The sequence below is a fragment of the Prunus mume genome, linkage group LG2, assembly GCF_029339155.1.
Source record: "Prunus mume cultivar Tortuosa linkage group LG2, ASM2933915v1, whole genome shotgun sequence".
Lineage (NCBI taxonomy): Eukaryota > Viridiplantae > Streptophyta > Magnoliopsida > Rosales > Rosaceae > Prunus > Prunus mume.
In genome coordinates this window covers 13,138,709-13,164,069 of record NC_142699.1, presented here as the reverse complement: position 1 = coordinate 13,164,069, position 25,361 = coordinate 13,138,709, and the positions used below count along the sequence as shown (strand labels likewise).

At 36.9% G+C, this 25,361-nt stretch overlaps 5 protein-coding genes across 7 annotated transcripts; all 5 read right to left on the bottom strand.

The window, feature by feature from the left end:
• Nucleotides 1–1,293: 1,293 nt before the first annotated feature.
• On the bottom strand, nucleotides 1,294–4,709 carry LOC103320581 (magnesium transporter, putative (DUF803)). The gene is made up of 9 exons (XM_008222282.3): nucleotides 4,366–4,709; nucleotides 4,008–4,106; nucleotides 3,671–3,800; nucleotides 3,472–3,560; nucleotides 3,227–3,283; nucleotides 3,087–3,145; nucleotides 2,486–2,606; nucleotides 2,204–2,352; nucleotides 1,294–1,778 (listed from the first exon to the last, which is right to left on the bottom strand). The coding sequence occupies exons 1-9, from the start codon at nucleotides 4,474–4,476 to the stop codon at nucleotides 1,559–1,561; spliced, it is 1,035 nt and encodes a 344-aa protein (XP_008220504.1). The 5' UTR covers nucleotides 4,477–4,709; the 3' UTR covers nucleotides 1,294–1,558.
• Nucleotides 4,710–4,889: 180 nt separating this feature from the next.
• Nucleotides 4,890–7,044, bottom strand: LOC107880468 (uncharacterized). 2 transcript variants are annotated; one of them, XM_089046555.1, is made up of 6 exons: nucleotides 6,784–7,044; nucleotides 6,408–6,661; nucleotides 6,070–6,261; nucleotides 5,819–5,980; nucleotides 5,469–5,684; nucleotides 4,890–5,376 (listed from the first exon to the last, which is right to left on the bottom strand). In XM_089046555.1, exons 2-6 carry the CDS (start codon nucleotides 6,615–6,617, stop codon nucleotides 5,152–5,154), a joined length of 1,005 nt encoding a protein of 334 aa, XP_088902681.1. In that variant the 5' UTR covers nucleotides 6,618–6,661; nucleotides 6,784–7,044; the 3' UTR covers nucleotides 4,890–5,151. The 2 variants fall into 2 exon arrangements, with proteins under 2 accessions (XP_088902681.1, XP_016647480.1); XM_016791994.2 differs by having other exon boundaries at nucleotides 6,408–6,637.
• Nucleotides 7,045–10,973: 3,929 nt separating this feature from the next.
• LOC107880460 (uncharacterized) lies at nucleotides 10,974–13,879 on the bottom strand. The gene is made up of 6 exons (XM_016791984.2): nucleotides 12,910–13,879; nucleotides 12,509–12,732; nucleotides 12,171–12,362; nucleotides 11,936–12,076; nucleotides 11,565–11,831; nucleotides 10,974–11,470 (listed from the first exon to the last, which is right to left on the bottom strand). The coding sequence occupies exons 2-6, from the start codon at nucleotides 12,716–12,718 to the stop codon at nucleotides 11,282–11,284; spliced, it is 999 nt and encodes a 332-aa protein (XP_016647470.2). The 5' UTR covers nucleotides 12,719–12,732; nucleotides 12,910–13,879; the 3' UTR covers nucleotides 10,974–11,281.
• A 149-nt stretch (nucleotides 13,880–14,028) lies between these two features.
• On the bottom strand, nucleotides 14,029–14,771 carry LOC103320582 (ABC family ABC transporter, putative (DUF3511)). The gene has a single exon (XM_008222283.3). It carries the CDS (start codon nucleotides 14,589–14,591, stop codon nucleotides 14,232–14,234), a length of 360 nt encoding a protein of 119 aa, XP_008220505.1. The 5' UTR covers nucleotides 14,592–14,771; the 3' UTR covers nucleotides 14,029–14,231.
• A 629-nt stretch (nucleotides 14,772–15,400) lies between these two features.
• LOC103320583 (eukaryotic initiation factor 4A-1) lies at nucleotides 15,401–18,618 on the bottom strand. 2 transcript variants are annotated; one of them, XM_008222284.3, is made up of 5 exons: nucleotides 18,395–18,618; nucleotides 17,714–17,783; nucleotides 17,467–17,573; nucleotides 16,609–17,039; nucleotides 15,401–16,309 (listed from the first exon to the last, which is right to left on the bottom strand). In XM_008222284.3, the coding sequence occupies exons 2-5, from the start codon at nucleotides 17,779–17,781 to the stop codon at nucleotides 15,674–15,676; spliced, it is 1,242 nt and encodes a 413-aa protein (XP_008220506.1). In that variant the 5' UTR covers nucleotides 17,782–17,783; nucleotides 18,395–18,618; the 3' UTR covers nucleotides 15,401–15,673. The 2 variants fall into 2 exon arrangements, with proteins under 2 accessions (XP_008220506.1, XP_088901972.1); XM_089045846.1 differs by lacking the exon at nucleotides 18,395–18,618 and having other exon boundaries at nucleotides 17,721–17,780.
• Nucleotides 18,619–25,361: the final 6,743 nt, after the last annotated feature.

Below are 25,361 nucleotides of genomic sequence, written 5' to 3'. Positions count from 1 at the left end.
ATTATGACATTGACAAAGTGGAATTAAGTGCTCCTTATGACAAGATGGTTGAGTTGAGAATAATTGGTTTTGTCCTAAAGTTATTGATTTCTGCTAGGACCCACAAAGATGTTCTTGACAGTGTTTACTTATTTGGTCTACAAGTCATTACACGAAGACTGAAGTATCGACTTCTTTTGGGAGAAAGGTTATCCAATCCGGGCCCCTCCTCTCTCTCTGCCTTCCTCCCCTTCTTGTGTTTGGGTGCATGGAATAGAATCATTCTGGATTCTAGTGTTTGTTAAATTTCATCATTCTTTTCCTTTTTTCTTTTGTTTTAAGACCTCAAAGGGAAAGGAGCGAACTTGCCTTTAGAGAGAAAAAACAGAGTAGTTGCAAACCAACTTGTCTAAAATCATGGGAAGCATATTGATCTGCCACTTTAGAAAAACCCAGTTCATATTTGTCACTTTTTAGGTAGAAAAACCCAGTTCATATTTGCCGTATATGCATATATGGAAGTACCAAACAAGCCACATGCATTACTATTGAAACATCTTCTCTGTGATTAACTTTCCTACAAATAGGAAAACAGGACAGCTACAAAAGGTGGGTGACATGACACTTGTGCCCTAACAAAGCACAATGTGCCCCATCATGGATGTGATTAGGGTCTTGCATAATGGATCTTATCACTAGAGGTTGCTCAATCCAATCCAAGTCATGGTGGACCTCAAGCGTGGAGAGGTGTAGTTATGTCATGAACAAGAGGCTAAGCCAAAAATGGCTGTTTGTTGCTTGGAGTGGAGTGGGTGAATAGAGGCCGTCCCATGACGTGAATGCAGAGGTAATTAACTATTCACCTGGGTCCTAGCCAAGAGGGGTCCCTCCATAGCTTTTTCTCTGTAACCATTCTCGTGTCTTATTTTAGGCATTATTGTCCCTTCTATTGTGGTCTTATGTTCGTCAATTTATTTCTGACCCTTGCCCACTTTTTGTCATTTTCAAATAGACGCGACGCGATGATATAAATTACTCTAAATTAATCTAAATTGTGGGGCGAAGCGATGATATAAATTACTTTAAATTAATCTAACTTGTGGGGAGAGATATTCAAACTTCGTTGCAAAGGGGTCGTGCTCTTGCTGACTTCATTACTTGTAACTTTATTCGAATCAATTATAACGTCATTGACATTAAAAGATTGCTGACTTCTTTAGTTGTAACTTTACTTGAATCAATTATAACGTTATCGACACTAAAGAACAGAAAATCATGTCTAAGAAAGGTGCACGGTTTTCAGGAGAACAAACAGCACGCAAGAAACAATGAGATATAACTTATAAGAATACCAAATCGAGAAAAATGTTAGACATCAAAATGTTCACAAAATACTAGAGTACAGATTTTCCCTAAAAGGAATGATTTCAAAAACTTCATGCCCTCTGATGAAGTCTGTAAGCATACTCTACTATACACCAGATTTGCCTAAACCACCAGGAGTTGCTTCCCGTTACATGCAAGTCCGCCGATATGAGAAATTTTGTGCATATACAACAATCTCCCTGACTTAATCAAATCACGCCTTTTCTTTAGACGAAGTTGGTATCAAATGATGCAGAGTTGCTGTGTGAATAACAGTGCTTGGGCTCGAATCCCTAGTGCGGATAGACCCGGATTTTCTCTGGCTGAAGTTCTTATCAACACCACTATGGATAAAATGCCGTAAAGGCCGAGGAAGGTTTCGCACCAGCCGTGTCGAGCTCACAAGCAAAATCACGCCAATAATTATAAATAGCCTGCAGTAGAGAAAAAAATGGAAGTTTTATCGCAAGAAAAGACTTGTATGCAATTAAGCACTTCAAACACTGGAAATAAATGTTGTAAATTGAGAATGCGGACAGCTATATGAATTCTACGAAATATGGATGCATGCCAAGAGAAGAACAATATCATATGGTAACTTTGGACCGCATACTTGCTACCCCATGACATCCAATAAGTTTGGACCACTTTTACCCCACGACATCAAAATGAAGACAGAAATCTAAAGAAGGTGCTACTCAGGTTTCCTAAACGAAGAATGATAGCTGATGATCATGGCACATACACCATACCTTAAAACTATTTGATTTAAGGACATCCTCAGGTCCAAAACTAAGATTTAGAGAGCTTTCTTTTATTAAAAACGATCCGTAAAATATAAGTCAGTATCTTAATTTACCATCCAAGCACAAGTGAAAGACGAGCGGTTGGGGCTGAAGGCAATCTTTCACCCAAAGCAAGCATTCCAGCAAGCACACCAGTCACAATTGATGCCACAGCAGCACATGTAGACACCACAATTGCCCTCCCATGCTTTAACCCCCAAGTCTGTTCAAAAGGAATAACTCACTAACAACAATAACCAACTTACAAAACTATAAATGCATTTCATGTGGCCGACATTCAATTTACGTGAACATGCGGATATGAAACTCTGAACTTAGACAAACGTTTAACATACCTGGTAAAAAAACCCTGTACCACTACAACATATGCTGAATATCAGGCATATAGGAACCAGCATGCTGGGGAAACCCTGCTCCAAGAATACGAATCCCATCTTTGATATTACAGATGCCATCCTGCATTAAGATGTGCACATATCATTTTAAGCATGATTTGACAACAGAAGCAGCTACATGATTTTACTAATAAAAGGTCCTCTGCTCTCTACATAATGAAATTGATTTTTCAGATGAAAAAAGGCACGTAAACATAAAGAAAGTATTTGCTTCAGTTCTCTCCAAAAATAACGTAACTGTTTCAGACAAGAACAGAACTAATTAATAGAATGTGAAAGTATGATGCCTTTTGCCTACTGTAACATAAAGTACACATCACTGAATTGATATGCTAAACACATTATTGACTTGTACTAGCATGCACATCTCTAACTCGTACAATCTGCCAAATACAACGTAAAACACGGGAAACTATTAAAACTCAACCTTGTGCACATACAGACGCACAATTTGTAATAATTTTCATCCTAAAACTGAAAGATGAGAGAGATGAACCTATCTGTTAAGGAGTAAATTAACTTATACTAGAGAGAATCATACCCAAACAAAATGCCAGATTCCAAGCCGTATATAATTTCTTCAACAACGTCATATTCCATCTGTACCACAAGCAGATGTGAATGGGTGGAGGGCACCATACTCAAACACTATAGATATATGAAAAGCATAAATCAATTTACCAACTCCTGTTCTTTGCGTTTACGTCTGTAGATGCGTAGCCATCCATTCAGTAGTACCTATTCAAAGGAGTGCATAAATACAAGTATCCAACTATATCTGGATTATCATAAGCATTATATAGACACATGCCCTTGACTAACAATATAAAATCTAGCAATGCTGGTTTCTAGTAACATGAACAGTCTGGGAACAACACTCATAGTTGTGCATAAACATCAAATGATGCATAGTATAAGGTACCTACAAACAAGATGGCGACTACAATTGCCAACCATGGTAGATGGAAAATAGATATAGCAGAAGCCTTTTGCTCCTCACCTCCGGCACCAACTCCTGCAAATACAGAATCTCGCACAGATTATAAACACTAAAAGAGAAAAATACACGATCAATTCTCTGTGAGGGCGATTTAACTTTCATGTATTTTGAAGAACTTACATTACCTATAGTGCCAATGCCTGCTAAGGTAATCCCCATCCAGTCAACAGCATTCATAATTTCCTTCAGATAAAAATGGGAAAAGATTGAAAGAATGGCAAGTCCACACCCAGAAACGGGTTGTATGACAGATACCTGTAAAAAGGCATATAATGGCGCAACATCAAATTTAATCACCAATTGAAATAACTTTAGCACAAACTGTAAACGTCAAAATTAGACCCAAACAAATGGGTAAACAAATTGAATGTCAATGAAAATGAAAATATGAGGAACAAAATTTAAATTTATAAATATAAAAATAAAAAAAATAAAAAATTAGCTTGGAGTTGAGGCACTTACAGGAGCAAGAGATAATGCTCTCAACATGAGCAAGGCTCCAAATATATCCATCAGAAAACCTATCAACCAAGCTCTGTTCAAAGCATACGCCCTGATCACCTACAAACACACACGCATGAGCCCACGCCATTAGTAATTCGTTCAATGCTTTATCATGCAACCCAGAAATTGGGTTACAAGGAAATTAAACAAAAGCCCTGGAATTGGACCCAATTCAATTCCATAAATTCAAAGCACACAGTCTGTGTATCTGTGTCTGATAATTGGGATTTGAATAACAATCGAAGAATCAAAGACAAAAATGAATGAAAGTAATAACAGAAATGCAGAAAGGGCAAAAGGTTAAAAAGAGGAGTACCTTGAGCTTGAAAGAGAGAGGAGGAAGAATGACGGTGCCCTTCTTCTGAAGAATTTTTCCGATATTGTTTCCGGCCGTCGCCGCCAGCGTTAGAAAGATCGACTCCCACATGATCCCTCTCTCTCAAAAATTAAAAATTTTCAAACAAAAAACCAAAAAAGTTGAAATCTTGATTATTGGGGAACAAAAAAGGCTGTTGCTTTCTGGGTGCTTGGGGTTTGTTGCTTGCGGCCTCACGTTACTCTGTTGGTTTGGGTGCTGACATTAAAAAAGATATTTACTTTTGGGACATGACAGCAAAACAGCTCTGGCAAACGCCAAGGCATAAAGAATTAATTAAAGATGCGCGCGGAAATCTTGATTTCAGTACTAAATACCATAATAAAGCTACATGTCGTTTGAAGCATGATGGGCAAAAAAAAAAAAAAAAATCACTAATATTTTGTTTTTGTTTTAACGATACACAGTATGTTATCAAATATAATATTTATCTGGTCACACATGTATCAAGGACACGTAAGAAATTTCAACTTCGAATCTCCCTTTTTGTTGATAAGCAAAAAAACATAATTTGTAATACCTTTAGAATAATTGTACATTGCAAAATTACATTAAATACATAATCTCTAAATGTAAGGGCTCGAATCGAATCTCTTACGATGACATTGTAGTTTGGTATTTGGTGGGTGGAGTTCCTCATCTTGAGATGAGGACTTGTCAACTACCAAGTGGCAAAGTCTTGTTCTCATTAACGTTTAACACACCAAATAAACTCATCATGTCTCATCACTCAGTTGTTTTCTCTGTTTTTTTCTTTTTGGTCAAAAGTTGTTTTCTCTGTTTGAGAATGCATTGGTGTGCTTCACCCTTCCTCTGATCCATCGATTGCAGTTTTTGCTGCAAGGACTCTATATCTTTCTCAATGACCTTCAGTTCTTTCTCAACTTGCTTAATTTTTTGCCGCACAGCCAATAGTAATTCAGTTAATCCATCTATCTCCTTAACAGTTTTCTGCAAATATTTATAACAGCAAATAATCAGCAAGTTAAAGAAAACAATTCAAACTCCCCTACTATCTGATGAGTTAGAATTTTGTGTGTTACTTTGATTTGTTCCAGTAAGGACTTTTTTGAACCCAAAAAATCCCAAATCTTTCCCTTGGCAGCAGCATTGGCAGCAGCAATAAGTTCATCCCATTGCCTTAGCAATAGAACTGCCAAACTCTCCCTTCGCCATTTAAGTTGGTGGATTTGTCTTAGGTGGTATTGAACTATTTTTCTCTGAGTTGTATGATATAGTCTCTGAATCAACCACCAACTCTGTTTCAACAGTCCAAAAGGAAAAAAAAAATATATATATATATATATATCCAAAGAATAAGAAAACATACAGCCTACAGGGTATAATAAATGACTAACTCTAAGCAAACTTAATCTTTAATGTTTAATCTTACACTTTTAGAAAGCACATAATATTCATTTTCCAATGAGGAAAATGAACCAACACCCTCCTTCGGGCTCACATAGATCTCCTTCGGGCTCACAATGATCTGTTTTAGAAGCTGTTTTTCCTCAGCCAAACTGTTGGTTCCATGTCCCATCCGGAAATTCAATTTCTGAAACCATGTCCGCATTTCTAACAAACTCAAAAGGGCTAAGTGAAAAAGAAACGAAATAATCAAGAAACAATCAGAAAACAACGTACATGTTTAGCTATCTCTTCTCCTGGCAAGCAGGGCTTAATTGGTTTTCCTTGGTGAGCTTTGTTTGCGAAACCAAGCAGAAATAGTTGCAATATATTCATTTTCTTCCTCTCCCGGGCCAAGAAGTATCCGAGTTCTGTTTCATGCCAATTTAAGTTTTCCAACCGAGGAAGAAGGGTAGAGCTCCGATCACACTGTTGACATAGTTTTCATAAAGATGTGGCAATTTTCATTCATGATCATGTTTGTTTGATAATTGAAGTTGAGACTATCACAGTAGCTAAGAATTAGGAAATGCAGTCACATATATTCATGCAGATTGCAGACCATTTTAACATACCACCCTTTGCGCTATGCCTTCAGTTAGCTCAAGTTTATCTTGCCTGGTCTTTGCAAGCAGCTTCTCAGCCCCTTCAATTCTGGCTTTCAGATTTAGCTCTTCATCAGCAGCATCCTTTATAAGCCCAGAAACTTCTTGCAACCGATTGTTGTCTCCTGCGCTTTCAGGTACCGGAGCCATTTGTGTAGAATTAGCTTCCAATTCCTCCATATAGTGTTGGCTAGCTTTGCCTGATGTTCATACAAATGGTATAACTGAAACACATTATACACTAATGGGATGCATAAAAATTGTGGCTTTTAGCAAAAAATTTATAGAAGACTATGTGGTTCCAAAAAGGAAGAAAGAAAAGGATATGAAACAATTTGGTTGTTACCTTCAATGTGCAGACCAGATATTCAGGTACTACAAATGAATGAGACAATTTGACTGGGAATTTTATAAGTCTGACTTAGTTTGCAGATGCTGATATGAGGATATGAACTGTGCGCTCTATATATTCATCCAAATCCACTTGCACCCCACGCAAATTAAGTAAGTCAACTCAACTGATTCCAAAACCCTTATTATAGAATTCCTATTCAATAATTTCTTTTTCTTGGGGTGGCATTGTCAAAGCTGAGAAAATGGACGTGGCATTAGAAAATATACAATTTGGTGTGAGCATCTGAGCATAATTCAAGTATAAGTTTTCTAAAAAGAAAAAACGGATATGTTCTCTTGCTTCCAAGTGCAAACAGAGTTTTTGTTTTTGTTTATAGGGGAACATTAAAAACCAAAAACTCCCTAGATAGATATAGTTTTGCTTTGTCAGAGAAAAGGGTCTATCCGCAATAGGGATTCAAGCAAGGGCAGAACTACCAAGAGATTGTATTGGGCTTTAACTTGGTGCTGAGTTCTACTCTTAATGTATAAAATAAAATAAATAAATAAAACAGTACAATTAAATATTAGCCTATTACCTCATAGCCACACATAGTAGGGGTGGGTGAGGTCCGGTCCGGTTCCACCTTACATTGGAATTGAAACTGGTACTATTCAATTGGTGCGGTGCAGTTCAATTTTGGTGAAAAAAATTTATGAAACCGGCCAGTCCAGTTTAAACATGTTCTAGTGCTGTTTTCGGTTTTTTCGATTTCAGATTGGATATTGTTAAAAGAAATTTTACAAATTCCAACTAGAATTTTATTTTTTGGGCTTAAAAATTCACGAATGATCCAATTTCATGCAAAGAGCGATGATTGGGCATAGAAAAAAAAGATGCTTTGAAGTTGGGCTTAGGGAAATATTAGTTATGGGATTAGAAATTTAGCATTTGACTTAAATAATTTTTTTTATTTATTTAAAAATGCACAGTCAATTCGGTCCAGTTGGATCTAATGCAGTTTTATCAGGTGTGAAATCGGCACCGAAATCAATTTGAATCGGTTCAATGCTAATTTTTTAAATTTTTAGTCAAAACCATTTTTTTCGGGTTTTTTTCCATCCGGTGTGGCTCGATGTTCTGGTTTTCCGTTCTTAATGCCCACCCCTAACACATAGCGCTTTTTTTTTTCTAGCCCACGGAAAGGGACAAGACCATACAAACATAACTTACAAAAAGATTAAAAAAGGAAAAGTAAAACATTAAAATAGCACAACTTACACTTTTTTGACTGCTCCATTATTGTTTGTCATTAGTCAAACTCAAATACAACATTAATATATTAGAACATCATTAAATTAATGGTACCAAGCTCTGAATCTTCCCCAATCTGCATGCAGTATGAGGTATTACCTCTTCACAAGTTTTTTTTTTGTTTTTTTAATCTTTACTCATTTGTTGTTTGTTTGTTAAAAAATTGGCTCCAATTTTTTTTTAATTGAACATTGGCTCCAATTTTTAGTTCTACTGATTTATGTTTTTTTTCGGTTTGGTTGTACTTATTTATGTTAATGTTTGAAAAAAGAATTTCTAAATTTAACTAGTTTATAGGCCTTGTTTGCATTTAGTTATGCTATTTTCAGACTTTAGCCCCCTACCAAAAAAAAATCTAGACAATTTGAACTATTATATACTAGCCTCTCCGCATGCGCTTCCACGCCTGCAGAGGCTTTTTAAAAAAAATTTAATTTATTTTAGAATTAAAAATAATAATGGGTAGTTGTGTTACAAAAAAATAGGAACCATTATCTAATTTTTCTTTTAATTTTAAAATTTTTAATATAAAAAAGTGTGAATTTACCATATTATCCTCATTTAATTAATAATTTCAATTCTTAATGTTTGCATTAATTAATGGCATTTTCTGGTATTTTGAATGTTTCACCATTCTCTGCCTTTTACTTTATATATATATATACATTATATTATAGAAGAAGCCAAGAAAAAAAAATTTAGCCATGCCCTAAATAAATTTATGGTTCCGCCATTGGATTTAAGCCTAGTATTTGTTGAAGAATATAAAGATCAACATCGGAAAACATAAGAATGAATTGGCCACTTGGTCGCTTCTCTCGCTACGCGAGGAGAGCCGTGCGTCAAATATTAGTGTTTAGGTTTTTCACATTCAGCCGTCATCCCTTCCTTGGGCCTAACCATGCTCATTTTCATCCACGTTCAGCCGCCATCATCGCCCTCCTTGCCTTGACATCGTCGTGTCACTTTTCTTCTAGGTCGAGTTGTTGCCGTTTTTCTTCCACGTCGAGTCAATGACGTCACTCTCTCTTCAACTCTGGGGTGCTGGCCTCGTTGTTGTCTCTCTCAGATCCCTGAGCGTTGGTTTCGTCGTTCTCTTGCTCTTCAGGGCATTGGCCTCAATGGTGGTTGCCTTGGTATGGTGGTTTCAACCGGTTTGCTCTTGCTATTGTGGCGATAGTCTCCAAGTCAACAACAATCATGGTGCAAGCTCCTTCGCGGGGGTCGGTGGTCACGGTAGAGGTGGCTTTCCTCACGCCCCATCCATTGTCTGTTTTGCGATCTCAAGCCTTACCTTCAGGAGAAGACTGTGAAGAACATAAGTCTCACATCGGAAACTTGACTAAATAAAATAAATTATATAATGAATGATTCCACTACTAATATCACGAAGACTTTTTGTGATAAAACCTCACACCTACTGGGCTTCATAGGTAGTTAAGTTATGGACAATATCGGTGTTGCTAATAGTGGGCCGCTAACCCGTTTATCTGAAATTTAACATGGTATTAGAGCGGGTTGATTGATTGGGCCTAAATTGGGCCTTTACCCTTACCCAATATGTGGCCTTCATATTTTGGGCTTGAATGTTTACCTCTACCCTTATCTCTTACCCAATACGTGGTGTTCACATGTTGGGCTTAAATGATTGATTTCGATGTGAACTTGGCTCCACGTGTGACCTACTATGTGGTGGTCCCACATAAGGGGGTGTGTTGAAGAATATAAGTCACACGTCGGAAACTTGATTAAATAAATTACAATATATAATGAATTGTTCAACTACTAATATTACCGAGACCTTTTGTGATAAAACCCCACACCTACTTGGCTTTATAGGTGGTTAAGTTGGGGACAATATCGGTGTCGCTAGTAGTGCTGGCCGTCTCACTAAAATTTAACAAAGATAGCCGATGTCCAAAGATTTGGCGTGTTGGGCCAGGTTAAGTGGGTAGGCCAGCTTTGTCATTGTTGCATGGTGTTTTCTTTGTTCTCCCCTTGATCTTTGATTCTCCGTCTGTCTCAAGGACTACGTTTTCATAAGAGGTCTCTTTGTCAGTGTTGAGATGATACGGCGTGCTTGGGGGCTTTTTTTATATTTATTTTCTTTCCAGGCCTATTTGCAGTTAGTCTATTCTTTGTGTTACTCCTTGCAGATTTCTCTTCTTTCATCATCAATTGCTATTAGAGGTGGCTGGAGATGGTGTGCTTAGTGGTTGTTTTCTTTCTTCTTGGCGTATTGTGTTCTCTGTTGGAAGTTCTCACTGTCTTGTGGCTGTGCAAAAGATTATGATTTCATAGCATGACTTTTTTGACAATTGGATTGTGTTGTAGTGTTCTCATCAGAGGTCTTTGCGTCAAAGGTGTATGTGTCAGTTTGATGTTTTATTTTATATTGCTCTAGCATTGGTCTATGACATGTGTGGTACTCTTTCCTACCCTAAGGTTTGTCCCTCATGAAGGTTTTAACGAGGCCACTATTTCGTGTTGTTCTATGTACGCTACTTTGATTCTATAAATGAATTTCATTTCTCAAAAAATTAAAAATAAAGACCTACATCGAAAAATTTGACAAAATAAATCTACTTTTCTCGGTGGCATTGTCAAAGCCGAGAAAACGGACGTGGCATTTTAGAATAAGCAAAATTTGGTCTGAGCATAATTCAAGTAAAAGTTTTCTAAAAGGAAAAAACGGATGGGTTCTCTTGCTTCCAAGTGCTAATAGAGTTTGCAGTTTTTGGTTCTAGTGGGGAACACTAAAAACCAAAAGACTTCGTAGATATAGTTATTCAGGCAGCGACTCTGCATCATCCGAACAGTAAAGACGAAAATGAATGGAAGATTGAAGAAAGGCCAAATGAGTAAAAAGAGGAGTGCCTTGAGCTTGAAATAGAGAGGAGGAAGAATTTTGATTTCAGTAAATACCATAATAAAGCTAAATGCCGTTTGAAACACGATAAGAAATAATAACAGTTATTCTACAATTGCGCAATATTGATGTTGAATCTTTTATTCCACTCATTTTTTCTTTTAGAGCTAATTGGGATCTCATTTTCTTGTTGTGGTAATGAATATGTGGTTTGGTATTTGGTGGGTGGAGTTCTCAACTTGCAAGGACTCGCTGACTGACTGCCAAGTGGCCAAGTCTTGTTAAACACACCAACTGTGTTTAACTAAACTAACTCATCATATCTCCTCACTCTTGTTTTTTCAGTTTGTGAATGCATTGGTGTGCTTCATCTTTCTTCTGATCAATCCATGGTAGTTTTTTCTGCAAGGTCTCTATTTCTTTCTCAGCGACCTTCAATTCATTCTCAACTTGGTTAATTTTTGGCCGCACAGCCAACAGTAATTTAGTTAATCCATCTATCGCCTTACCAGTAACCTGCGAACATTATAACAGGAAGAAAAAAAGAGTTAGAATTGTGTGTGATAAAACTCCCCTACTCTATTTGACGAGTTAGAATTTTGTGCGTGACTTTGATTTGTTCCAGTAAGGACTTTTTTGAACCCAAAGAATCCCAAATGTTTCCCTTGGCAATAGCATTGGCAGCAGCATTGGCAGCAGAATTGGCATTAGCATTAGCATTCCCACTAGCATTAGCAATAGCTTCATCCCATTGCCCTTGCAATAGAACTGCCAAACTTTCCCTTTGCCATTTAAGTTGTTGGATTTGTCTTAGGCGGTATTGAACTATATTTCTCTGATTGGTCTGATACCGTCTCTCGTAATGCCGCCATGAATACTGTTTCAACCGTCCAAAGGAAAAAGAAAAAAAAAACCACAGAATAAGAAAACGTACAGGGTATAAATGACTAACTCTAAGCAAACTTTAATGTTTAATCTTACATATTCAGGAAGCATATGATATTCCTCTTCAAGTGAGGAAAATAAACAAACACCCTCCTTCTGGCTCACATTGATCTGTTTCAGAAGCTGTTTTTCCTTGGCCAAACTTTTGGTTCCGTGTCCCATCCTGAAATTCAATTTCTGAACCCATGTCCACATTTCCAACAAACTCAAAAAGGCTTAATGGAAAGAAAAAAAGAAATAATCAAGAAACAATCAGAAAACAAATATATACACGTTTAGCTATCTCTTCTCCTGGCAAGCAGGGCTGAATTGGTTTTCTTTGGTTAGCTTTCTCTGTAAAACGAAGCAGAAATAGTTGCAATATATTCATTTTCTCCCTCTCCAGGGTCAAGCAGTATTCGAGTCCCCTTCCATAACTAATTAAGCAGTTCAACCGAGGAAGAAGGGTACATCTTCGATCACACTGTTGACATAGTTTTCAAAAAGATGTTTCAGATTTTCATTCATGATCATGTTATTTGATAATTGAAGTTGAGACTACCACAGCAGCTAAGAATTAGGAAATGCGGTCGCATATATTCGTGCATATTGCAGACCATTTTAACATACCACCCTTTGCGCTATGTCTTCAGCCAGCTCAAGCTTATCTTGCCTGATCTTTGCAAGCAGCTTCTCAGCCTCTTCAATTCTGGCTTTTAGATTTAGCTCTTCAGCAGCAGCATCCTTTATAAGCCCACCAACTTCTGGCAACCTATTGTTGTCTCCTTCGCTTTCAAGTAACGGAGCCATTTGCATACAATTAACTTCCAATTCCTCCATAGTGTTGGCCTTGCCTGATGTTCATACAAAAGGTTTAACTGAAACACATTATACACTAATGGGATGCATAAAACGGTGGGTTTTAGTAAGTTCAAGATGAAGTTGATAACCAACATATCAACAAATTTATAAAAGCCTATGTCTTACGAAAAAGGAAGAAAGAAAAGGATATGAAACAATTTGGCTGTTACCTTCAATGTCCAGACCAGATATGCACGTACTGCAAATGAATGAGACAATTTGACTGGGAATTTTTAGAAGTCGGACTTAGTATGCAGATGCTGATATAAAGATATGAACTGTGCTATATATACTCAGCCAAATCCACTTGCACCCCACGCAAAGTAAGTAAGTCAACTGTTTCCATAACCCTTACTAAAGAATTCCTATTTAATAATTTACTTTTCTTGGAGTGGCATTGTCAATGCTGAGATAAAAATGGACATGGCATAAAAAATAAGCAATTTGGTCTGAGCATCTGAGCATAATTCAAGTAAAAGTTATCCCAAAAGAAAAAGGGATACGTTCTCTTGCTTCCAAGTGCAAATAGAGTTTGCAGTCTTTGTTTTTAGGGGAACATTAAAAACCAAAAGACTTCGTAGATATAATTTTGCTTTGTCTGGGTGAAATGATTTAACTAACGTCTAATTCAAAAAATTCAGATTATGTTTCCAGCTCTGTTATTTAACAATGGGGTTTTTGTGCTGTTGAAAACAAACAAAAAATATGGATGGGCAAAGCAGTTCTTCCACCAATGTTGCCCCATATATTTATTGTAAAGGAAATTACAAGCACATGGGTTGCTAGAAATTCCTTAAAAATTTGGCATAGCTTCTTACAACATTCCAGCCAATTATAAGCTTCCCTCTGTTCCCCATTCACTGCCTAGCTAGTTCATAAAATCATCTCAACCTATTGACACCAAAGATTATGAACAGCCCTGAATGACTTTGGTGTAGTGATCACACAAGATTGTTGTTTACAATGCTGCTACATAGGCGTGGTATGAAGAACCATTTCAGTTTACCAATTTGGGGGAAGATAAAGTTCGATTAAGATACATGATATTGGTGACCAAATCTATTTACAAGAAAATGATGAATAGGTGAAGATTTCTAACACTACGAGATGAGTGAGCGCATCCAGACCAGAGCAACTCTTAGATTACAGGGTGCAAATTAAAGCTTACAAAAAAAGCTGAAATATGAAAAGGAAGGGAAATTTTTGAACATCAATAGAGAATCAAACTCCATATCTAATTTAGTGAGCACAACCTTCAAGCTCAGAGCTTTGAATGAAACCGGCATGAATTCTTATGAAAGGAGATAACTTGATTCAAAACCAGTGACAGTACTTTACCCAATTTACAATTCAGTCTATTTGCAACAACCCAATTCATGGGGTTTTTTTCATGATCACAACCATAAATCCACAAGACACAAAATTCAAGACTTTCTCTCAAGACTTACAAATAATTATAGAGCAAAACTAAACAGTACCCACCAAATCCCAATCACCACCATCCATAAACCACTTGGGTGCACTTATCTTTAAGCCACCTGAAGCTTTTCCTGAAGGAGCCCTTCATCTTGCCCTCCACAGAGTACATTTTGTAGCTAGCAACCCTCTTCTTCCTCTGCAACTCAGGGTCCATGAGACCCCAATTAGACTTCGAGGACGACCCAGAAGTGCTTTTTCCCTTCTTCAACTTGAAGTCCCTGTTATTGTTATTAGCCATCTGGGTTTGTGAATAAGAAACACTGTAGCTCCTTAGCTCATAGGAAGTAGGTGGTCTTGGAGGTCCATAGTAGTTTTCCATCTGCATCGTCCCACTGCCAGTGCCATATGACTTTGATCTGCTGTAGTCTTCCATGGGATTTTGGCAGAGAGTTTAGAACCGTTTGACGGGTTTGTTTTGCAGGGCCAACCGATCTTGGCAGACCAAGAAGAAAACAAACGAGGAAGCAGAGAGGTGTGGGGTCCAACACGAGAAATTGCTCAATTTGCTCTGGCTTGTGTTGTTTTGTTTTGAAAGTTCTTATTTCTAAGGCAGCAAGGCTGACCTGACCTTATGAGTGATTCTAGATGGCGTGTTTCGTGGGGAATCATGTTGTCTACGGAAGATTAATTTTTATAAATTAAAAAAAAACAATTTTTAGGTCTTCAGAAACTATAAAGGATGCACTTTTGCTCTTGAGCCCATAAAGGGTCTTTTTTATTTTTTTCTTTTTGAGAAAAACCATTCTATCAATCCAACGGTTGTGTTCAAGTTTGAATGTGTCTTGCTAGGAAGTAATTTCAAATTTGTATTGTGAGTTCCACTTTACATTAAAACGGTAATTACCAAAGTCGTCATCAAAGAAGATACAATTAACAGCACGGTAAAAGAGGTCTGAATCTCAAGTATGCACGTGAGTTCATAGGTCCTTAGCAAACACTTTTGTCCCAAGGGTTGTCAACAATAATTTGTTATGAGGGAATCTAAACCATCTTTCATCTTTTTCTTCTTTCCTTATCTTTTAAATTTATATTCGTTTCTCTTATTCTTTTTTCCTGAGGACTTTTGTCGAAACAAGGATAGAACTTATTCTTCTCTTCTTTGATTATTGAAAAGTTATCCCCAAGTGCAGTATCTGCATTTCTTTAACCAAACGAGAAACTTCCATGACTCCAAACATAATATTCCATCTCAAAACCAAACTTTGAATAAATCAATCCAAACACAGTTACTTCTGCAAGTTGTCTCACATACTAGAAATAAAAGAAATGCAACAAAATTTTCATGTGGTTTTTGCACACCTGAAAAATGGGAATGGAAACCCGCCTCTTATGCACAGGTCCATACCCAATTTTTCAAGTGATCCATGCTAAATAATGGCCCCTACACCTACAAGGAAGAAAATAAATATGGCTTCCAAATTAGAAGCCAATTACCGCACCAAAGCAAAACCTTATTTAAAGCAGATCAGCAACATTTGCCGGCAGCTCCTCAATCACAACATTATAAAACTTCTGGATGTCAAACAACATCCTGTCGTCATCCTTGGTCACAAAATTGATGGCAACACCCTTCCTCCCGAAACGACCACTACGACCAATGCGGTGGAGGTAGTTTTCTGGTTGTGTTGGAAGATCAAAATTAATCACTAGAGAGACCTGCTGGACATCAATACCACGGGCCAAGAGATCAGTTGTTATGAGCACACGAGAAGAACCAGACCGAAACTCTCTCATGATAATGTCTCTTGTGTTTTGGTCCATGTCTCCATGGGTGGCAGAGACTGTGTGATCGCGGCTGCGCATCTTGTCAGTGAGCCAATCAACTTTGCGCCTGGTGTTCACAAAGATGACACTCTGAGTAATTGCCAAGGTCTCATAAAGATCACAAAGTGTCTCAAGTTTCCATTCCTCTTTATCAACATTGACATGGAATTGCTTGATACCCTCAAGGGTGAGCTCATCACGTTTCACCAAAATCCTCACAGGTTTATTCATGAACTTCCTAGTGATGTCAAGGGCCTCCGGTGGCATTGTGGCAGAGAAAACCCCGACCTGAATTTTCGATGGTAGCAGCTGGAAAATGTCATAGATCTGAAAATATGAACCGAGGTTGTTAGTACAATAAACAACTAGACCAAATAGCATGTAAACTAAACGGAAATTTTGAATTCCTTCAAACTTATCTCTAAATGTAGGAGTTGCAAATTCAGCCTAGAAGGCCAAGCATTCAACTTATGCTAAAACAGAATTACACAAAGCACTACAAACACAGGTCACATAATTGAATGCCAAACCCGGGTAACAGTGAGCATCATGAAACTCATTTTTTGTAGTAAGAAGTATCAGCTACTGAAGAAAAAAATAATAAATATAAAAATGAAATTCTGGACCTGATCCTTGAAACCTCGTGAAAGCATTTCATCTGCTTCATCTAAGACAAACATCTTAATGTAATCTGGACGAAGAGACTGTCTCCGTAACATGTCAAATACACGACCAGGTGTACCAACAACGACATGGACCCCACTGGAGAGAATGCGTTGATCTTCACGAACACTGGTCCCGCCAACACAAGCATGAACCTTGACACCAAGATAGTCCCCCAGTGCTCGCATAACCTTCTCAATCTGTTGAGCAAGTTCTCGTGTGGGTGCAAGAACCAATGCCTGGCAATCAGGTAAGGCATAATCAAGCTGCTGCAGAATTCCAGAGCAGAAAGTCGCAGTTTTTCCAGTTCCAGACTGTGCCTGTTGAATCACATCAAGTCCCTTGCAGAAAGGAACAATTCCCCTTTGCTGAATTGCAGAGGGCTTCTCAAAACCTTCACACACAAAAAAAGTTTGGACTGCAAATCAGCTTTTCAATTTACCACAAGGATGACTTACATTCATAGCATATACCATCAAACATGCATATAAAGACATATAATATATATATATAAAATAGAGAAGAGGCAGTGGCCATGACGTTAAATGGTGTAGGATTTTACTTCAAGTGACAGTCTTAAAAGTCACAACCTAAACTATTACACCAATTCTTCGTTTTCTGTTATCTAAAAAAACACACGCACAACAAAATTGTCAGAAAACCTCAATATACTCTATATGCAAAATGGAGTTATAACCTTGAATCTTCCTAAAATGCTTGAAACTAAAATCATCCGATCAGGCACACCTTGCCAATAATTTCCCAGAAACAAGTTTCAAAAAGTCAAAAAGAAAAAAAAAGTGCAGCATTATTTAATTTACCATATGCATAAATGCCCCTAAGAAGGTTCTCCTGCAATCCCATAGCATCAAAGCTGTCATGAACCTCATCATATGATGTGAAGAATTCTTGTCCATCAGCTCCAAGTCTGCTCCCATCAGTAAATTAAAACAAGATTAACTTCTTTATCATTGGCAATACAAATATGCACCACATGCAAAATTCTGAATATGTGAATCAAAGAAGACTATAAGAGAGAGAGAGAGAGAGGACAAAAATAAAACTTACAACTCACTCATTTTAGCATCATACTGACGAGCATCAAATTGGGATCCTTCCGGTGCCACAGCAGCCATAACTGAAAATATCAACCAAAAGATATCACATTTATAATTATAACTCATCTAATTAAGGTAATCTTGGTTTACGCAGTAAGATTATAACTGATATTCAAACTGTTAACCAGTATTTTAAAAATGAAGGTGCATCTTTTATGCAATAATTTTTTTCAACAACAAAAATGCTCAATCTTGACTATTTTTATGTGAACATCTTTTTCTATGAGACTTTCTTATGGGAACTCTTGGAAAATCAAAAGCCTAATCCTTCCCTGCCCAGATCATGGTATCCTCACCCAGATGACTAAGTTCATACAATCAAAAACTCATCAGACTGAAATCAGAAACATATATAATAAAAAATTGGTTACCACAGTTTACAAAATTCAAATGAAGAATACTTCTGCATTACAAAAGCAATAAGTCACCACACAATGAACCAAAGATTAAGACTTTCAAGTTTTGAACAACTTTTTGACATTGTTTTCAGAACTTTCACAGGAACCAAACAAAACCCCACAAGTAATCGATCTGCCCAGAACGAATAAATCGCTAACCACAGCTTGAAAATGTTTATGCATTCAACAAGAGCTTAAATAGATTATAAACTGAACAAAAGACGAGAGCGAACCTGAAAGCGGCAGTGAGAGTTCAACGAAGTGGGAAGTTTTAATAGCGGGCTGTGGATTGTGTTTAGGGTTAGGGTTTCCCAAACTCCTCGGATCTCTTTATAATTTTTTGGATGGAGGAGTTGAGGAAGGCAGCAATGTAAGACTGGAGAGGGGAAAAAGGCGTACGTGAAGAGTACAAAAATATGTGAGGGCTCTTCGATGGATCAATCTTTCACGTTACCTATTTTGCCCTTGCTGTTCCGTTCTAATAATTGTGGGATAGGAAAAAATGTGGCTATACTATTTATGTAAAAAAAAAGCGGACCAGACTAGCGATTAGGTGCCGGAGTGTCAAAATAGGTATAGCCGGACGGCTGTACTATTTTTAAAGAAACATTCATAAAACCGCGTACAGCCGCCCGGCTATACAATTTTTAAAAAAGGGATATAGCCGCGTGGCTATTATATGTATAAAGACCCACCCAGCGCCTAGGCGCCACGTGTCAAAAATGTAAGCCACGCGGCTGTACTATTTTAAAAAATTAGGGAAAACAATTATAGCCGGGCGGCTATACTGTCTAAATTTACAGGAAAAAATCGAGTATAGCCGGCCAGCTATACTATTTATATATATTAATTTGCTAGTTTCAACATCCAAAGCACATATTGAAGGGAGAGAAATTTCACAATAAATCAATTTTAAACAACGTGAACTTTACCGAGTCTTTAAGACGTTTGCAGAATATGAATGTATTATTAAAAAATACGTACATGTATAATATATATTATTAAAAATACGTATGTACGTGTATAATACATTATTGAAAAATATGGATGTATTATCGAAAGTTCATCGACACAGGTCTATACCAGTAAAAATTTTCAATTTTTAAATTTAAAAAATAATAATAGTATAGCCGCACATCGTTTTTATTTTTTGTTTATGATATCCGAGAACTACTAAGCGCACCATGAAGACCGAAGTTGTTGGGCCTTAATTTAATGAAAAACAGTTATGGGACCTAAATCGAATGAGAAATTGATATTGGGTCCAATTTTCTTAGAGTTGAGAAGTTTGGAAAACTGGGCCTAAAGGGAGAACGGGACAAAAGGCCTCTTTATCTGGTCATGCAAAAGGGTAGATTTTTCTGATAATTTCCTGGTTGGCCCAATACCCACAATCATTCCACGAATATTTGGGGTGATTATTGTTTCAATGTTGGAAGACGTGTTATGTTTGAATTTCCGCTCATTTTATGACAAGAGAAAAACACAATTATAATTTAATTGTTTAAGTGATTAGGAGTATTTATCTTTACACGCAATATCATGTATTCTATTTCCTTCCATTCCCACCTCTTCCTTTTATTCTGCATCTTGTTTTCCTGTATTTTTGCCATGAGTAACATATGATGTTTGGCGGTTCTAATTAAATATGTTACTATTTCACGTGTTATAATATAATTTATGAAGAAAGCCTTTATAATTTAAAATATGATGATGTTGATTAAAAACACTTACAGTCACACCCACCTATAATTAACTACAACATAAGGTTGGAAACGAAAATGTTGTGTCACTGGAGTGATGAATAGAAACAAATGTAAAAATTAGCTAACTACAACATGTTAATTATCTACTTCTCCCACACATCCTATGAATTAGCCAAAAAGAGACAAAAGGAGTAATGAAGGTGTTGAGAAAATGCGACAATATTATGTAGTGTACATGTAAAGCCATTTATTTATATATTTTTCTGCAGATTTTTTGACAGGACAATACATAGTAGGCCTAAGGTATCGTTATGATGACATCCCGTTACATATAATGTCTTATCATAGGATGGGGTAAGAGTTCATTATCGGACAGAACTGCTGGTCATCGTTTTCTGGACAAGATATTGGATTTTATGAGTCACAAAATGGTTATCTGCTTGCTGCTGCAAACGCCCGCCTCCATACTGGACCAACGCATGATGCTGCATATTATTAATAGCTGGAGAAGAGAAGGGCATCACGTGATCATGCACATGCCTCTGAATTCTGCTTCAATTGAATCATCACATATGGTTGGTTTGGTTGCAAGCCTTGGCTTGGTCCGCCTTTGTTGCCAAATACTCCACTGCCAAGTTCGTTGGTGTGAACTAATATTGGATGATGTTGGGGTTCATATTGAAACAAACATTAATAATTCTCTTACAAAATAAAAGATGTTATATTTCTGAACATTTTGGAATGAATTGATTGATTGATGTATATTTATCCCTCTATCTTTTGTCATATCTACAGACAGCAAGATTTAGTGGAAGCTACAACATATATATGGCATATGGTGGGACATGACTTGAATTCAAATATGGCAACCAGAAAGCAAAAATGGAAAAATAAAGTGGTTCTGTTTTTTCAATCTTCAAACACAAAGCCAAAAGTTAGAGTTGAAAATCCACCCCAACCACACATTATTGACACGTACCACTGGACCACAAAGATTCTCATATAATCACAAATCTAATTTAATTGATTCTCATCGATGCACTCCTTATTTGATTTAATTGAGAAAGAAATTTGAGACGTTGAATTTGTGATTAACTGACCTAATGCACATATTATAATTCATTAACATATGTTATATGTCGAAGAAGAATAAATATTATGGTTGGTGGCCCTTCAACCAACAAGTAGATAAACCCTAGAATGCCACGTGCAGGTGGCAGGCACCTATATGGATTTCATATACTCGTTTTGGTTGCCGAAAGTGGAAGAAAATAAAATCAAATAAGCATGCTGCTTGCTGGTCCAAGACTCCTCCAAGGGGACTCTCGCCTGCCAATTAGGGTTACCACTTACCCAAAGGAAAAGTGTTCGATTTCCATGGACTATGCTTTATCATCATGGTTAGCAATGCAAGTGGTGGCTTTTTTGAACAAATATGTATATATTTATACAATAATTTTGCCAAAGCCTGTTGCCCTGTTGGAACCAACATGTGTACTACTATATGTATGTAAGCGCATCCCTCATTTCCCACTCCAAAAAGGGTAAGTCTTATGACCATTCAAAAGACATGCCCACTTCCATAATGGGTATATTTTTCTTCATACCCCACCACTTGTCATCATTCATTGGCAGTGGCACTTGTTCATACAGCTTAGCCCTAGAATTATAGGCTCTATTATTGTAGTACAAGTTTTTTTCACACGCCTAAGGTCCGCGTGGTTTTTAAAATAATAACTAATCTTAATTATTCATTTGATTAAACTAAGCTATTTGAGGTAGATATGAGTTTAATTAAGTTGGTTGGAGCGGATGTGTTCCTTTAGATCCCGAGTATCTGCATTTAGGTATTGTGCATTTACTTGCATTTCGTAAAATATGGATCATTCAACTAATCCAATGCTTTTGGGTATGCCACATCAACTACAATAATTTGTTTCCTTCATAAAAAAATGACGTTGTTAGTCCATTTGACAGAAAATAAAATAAAACCTCCATCGCTGTTTTCATTCTTCCTTTCATCTTTTTTATTCTTATTTTTTCCTATGGGAAGCCGTAGTCATCGACTTCCTTCCAGCCTCTGTACCCCACTAACCAAGAATGAACAACACCAACCAAGAATCCCAACCTCTCCATTTCTCCTCCCACCACAGAAAAAGACACAAACCCTTTTCTTCAAACACCTCCGCCATCACACTCATTGAAAACCCAACCACCGCTCCCTTGTAAATCCCACAGCTCAATAAATCAATCATTTTTATCAAACACATACGCCTTCGTCCTTATTGCAGGGAACCCAAAAGCCCTATGATTTTACTCCTTCCACGGCAAACCCTTATGATCACCCAGCACCATCCCCATCCTCACCACAGAAAACCCAAGATCTCAAAGAAGCTCATCATGAAGATATTCCATTATCAATCAGAACAGCAATCAATTGGGTATTTTCCTGATCAATTTCGGTTGATGACTACAACTTCCTATAAAAATAAAAAATCAAAGGAAGAATGAGGAGAGCGACATGCGAGATTGGAGATGGAGATGGAGGGGTTTATAATTTTTTTTGGTCAAATGGACTAACTCCGTCATTTTTTTTAAAAATGGAAACAACCTAATTATAATTGATATGGCATACCCACAAACATTGGATTAGTTGAATGGTCCATATGTTACGAAATGCAGGTGAATGCACAATGCCTAAATGTAGAGGCTTTGGATTCATGTTCCTCATATGCACTCAAATTTGAATCCTCTCCCTGTAGTTTATATTATATTAAAGTAGAATATTATTGTATCAAAACTAAACCATTTGAGCAACTACAAACAAACACTAAGAGCATCTCTAATAACGTCTCCAACAACTTGAGAATGCTCAAATGGACGAGCAACATCATCAAAGCCTTGCAAACTCAATCACCAAAGCTGAAACCCTTCTCTCTCTTCATGACTGGTACGAATTCCTTGAATTTGGTTTAACATTGCTAAATTATCATGAGCTGCATACATTTTGTATAATTAATTACCCTTAAGGTTGGTCTTAGGCTTTATGCAAGTATCAAATCCAATCTTACAAATTCGACCCAAAAGAAAAAAAAAAATTCCAATCTTACAATATATAATATATAGGTTTGTTAATTATGGAATAATTTAGCAAAGGCATGACGTCCCACAAACCACGCATTTTGCAAAGTCGATGATATATTCTCTTTTGCATTATTATGAATTAATTATTATAAAGCATATATACTTTAAACTGCTTTAGCGCCGCATTTGATCTTTTTTCGCCGGCTTGTGTATATTATGATCGAGAATGAGGGTCTGTTGAGCCTTCATTGGCCAACTGGTTTGAAAGAAGCCATTCCTTTTTCTTTTTCTTTTTCCCAAAGGACTGGGCCTGCCTGCCACATATTTGTTAATTACTAATTACCTTAATTTAATTATTTATTTATCTGTTATTTGATTAAGGAGGCATACTCCTTTTGCATGTTCGACTTTGCAGATATATTTTCATTCTGTGTTTTTGTTGTGTCATGGATATTCAAGGCATATTGTACCATTCAGCCAATCTAGCTTAGCAAATGGGGGGACACTGCTGATCTCTCTGCATGTGATTTCAATGACAACTATGATTTAGTATCATGTTAATTACTAATTAAACATCGAAACATGTACATCTTCACATTTTTAATTGCCTCCTCTGCATATCTTCACGTTCATTGGTTAATTTTCCTCCTTTTTCCCACATTCTTATCAAAGAAATTGCTTCTTAAACCCATCATTAGGTCAGATTTTGGAAAGAAAATTTACTTTACACATGAAAGAATCTATAAACTAGGACATGACTTAGTAGTTAAGGTCAAAATGCAATCCCTGCTGCTAATTATAATCTTAATACGCATACAGATGAAATTATTAGGTAGACTCATGTCCATTATCATACGACTGTTTGTGAGTTGTATACCACAATGCTGACCAATATACTGAAATGACACCTAATCATTCTTATGCATATTATCACTCATTTGACATAGATGTCACCAACAATATTGTGTGTTATTTCAAATGGATATATGTAATTATATCATGTTAGTATGATCGATGTGACAAGGTATAACTGTTGTATTTAGGAATTTTTTTACGGATAAGACTTTCAACCATTCATGTTTTGTGGCATGTAAAATCCACATATACATGGACGGCTGGAAGTCACTTACATGGCGACTATCCCTATGCATATCTTTAATTAATGTTATACACAAACAAACCATTATTATTGGTACAGATCTGAAATAGATCCCATCAGGCAATATACATATATATAACATCCTCCCACAATGCAATTTCTTGTAAATCACAGAGGACTCTTAAATATTTCTCATACATTTGGAGAGGACCAGGACTCTTAAATATTTCTTGTAAATCACAAAACTAGACTTCCAAAATTATATTTTTAAATATTATATGGAGAGGACCAGGATTCAGGCCGGAAGAGATAGGGTTTGTAAGGATGGTGGTGCACTGATCATAATAAAGGTGAATAGCAAGGATTGGAAGGTTGGAGATTTAAAATTACAAGATGCATTGGTGACAGTAACCGATCAATAAATGTATGTGGTTGGGGCATGAACATATGGTAAGAGAGAGATAAAGAGATAAAGTTTCTAGAGAACTTCTTTTCTTTCTTTTCTCTTCGATCTGTGATTAAAAGGGAATTAAAATAATCAAGGATGACCAATGGAAGATAAAAACCACATTTATTCCATACGTGATGCAATCCTTCTCTCTCTCTTTGTTCTTCTATATAAAGCCCCCCTCACCCCCTTACAAGTTCCCATATCTCAAAGCAAAGCAAAGCAAACCAATATATGTGATGTTCCAATTTCACAGAACATTTCTGGGTTTCGGAGATATGAATTCGAAAAATAGGGTTTTGGGTTTCTTCGATTTCTCTGGTGCAATATTTAAAAGGGCTAACTAGTTCAGGGTAATGGAGGTGACAGAAGAGAGTGAGCACACAAGGTGTTTTCTTGCATGGTGGGTTTCATGCTTGAAGCTTTGCGTGCTTACTCTCTATCTGTCACCCACTTTTCTCTCTCTCCTTCCCTCCCTCTCTCTCTCTCTGTTTCTTTCTCAATCATGTTTGTTTTGTGTTCATAATTTTGCATGACAGATTAATTAGTACTGATCTGTTTGAATCAATTCATGGGTCAAGATTAGTCTGTGCTCATGAAATTTATTCCATTTCGACATGTCGGTCTTAAACTATGTACGGATTAGGGTTACTTAGGGTTTTTATTTTTTGCTATTGATCGGATCCAGTAGTTTTAGGCATTAAATTTCTCATTAATTTGTTGCTGACCTCTAGGTCATATTCCAAATAAATGATCTACATAATTGTTATGCTGGTGAATTTCGGTCTCATGCCATAATTAGTACAAGCGGTGAATTTCGATCTGGTTTTCATAATTTCATTAATGAATTGTATCCAACATGC

What these genes read in the sequence shown, in the direction of transcription:
- LOC103320581 (XM_008222282.3), bottom strand. Translation starts at nt 4,476, where the DNA reads ATGTGGGAGTCGATCTTTCTAACGCTGGCGGCGACGGCCGGAAACAAT. An exon ending in AGCAGGCATTGGCACTATAG is followed by an intron (nt 3,561 to 3,670) that starts GTAATGTAAGTT and finishes CTGTATTTGCAG; the next exon opens with GAGTTGGTGCCGGAGGTGAG. An exon ending in GTACAGGGTTTTTTTACCAG is followed by an intron (nt 2,353 to 2,485) that starts GTATGTTAAACG and finishes CCTTTTGAACAG; the next exon opens with ACTTGGGGGTTAAAGCATGG.
- LOC107880468 (XM_089046555.1), bottom strand. Translation starts at nt 6,617, where the DNA reads ATGGAGGAATTGGAAGCTAATTCTACACAAATGGCTCCGGTACCTGAA. An exon ending in AAGGCATAGCGCAAAGGGTG is followed by an intron (nt 6,262 to 6,407) that starts GTATGTTAAAAT and finishes CTATGTCAACAG; the next exon opens with TGTGATCGGAGCTCTACCCT. An exon ending in CCTTACTGGAACAAATCAAA is followed by an intron (nt 5,377 to 5,468) that starts GTAACACACAAA and finishes AAATATTTGCAG; the next exon opens with AAAACTGTTAAGGAGATAGA.
- LOC107880460 (XM_016791984.2), bottom strand. Translation starts at nt 12,718, where the DNA reads ATGGAGGAATTGGAAGTTAATTGTATGCAAATGGCTCCGTTACTTGAA. An exon ending in GAGAAGAGATAGCTAAACGT is followed by an intron (nt 12,077 to 12,170) that starts GTATATATTTGT and finishes ACATGGGTTCAG; the next exon opens with AAATTGAATTTCAGGATGGG. An exon ending in CCTTACTGGAACAAATCAAA is followed by an intron (nt 11,471 to 11,564) that starts GTCACGCACAAA and finishes TAATGTTCGCAG; the next exon opens with GTTACTGGTAAGGCGATAGA.
- LOC103320582 (XM_008222283.3), bottom strand. Translation starts at nt 14,591, where the DNA reads ATGGAAGACTACAGCAGATCAAAGTCATATGGCACTGGCAGTGGGACG.
- LOC103320583 (XM_008222284.3), bottom strand. Translation starts at nt 17,781, where the DNA reads ATGGCTGCTGTGGCACCGGAAGGATCCCAATTTGATGCTCGTCAGTAT. An exon ending in TAGGGGCATTTATGCATATG is followed by an intron (nt 17,040 to 17,466) that starts GTAAATTAAATA and finishes TTGTGTGTGAAG; the next exon opens with GTTTTGAGAAGCCCTCTGCA. An exon ending in CACGAGGTTTCAAGGATCAG is followed by an intron (nt 16,310 to 16,608) that starts GTCCAGAATTTC and finishes TCATATTTTCAG; the next exon opens with ATCTATGACATTTTCCAGCT.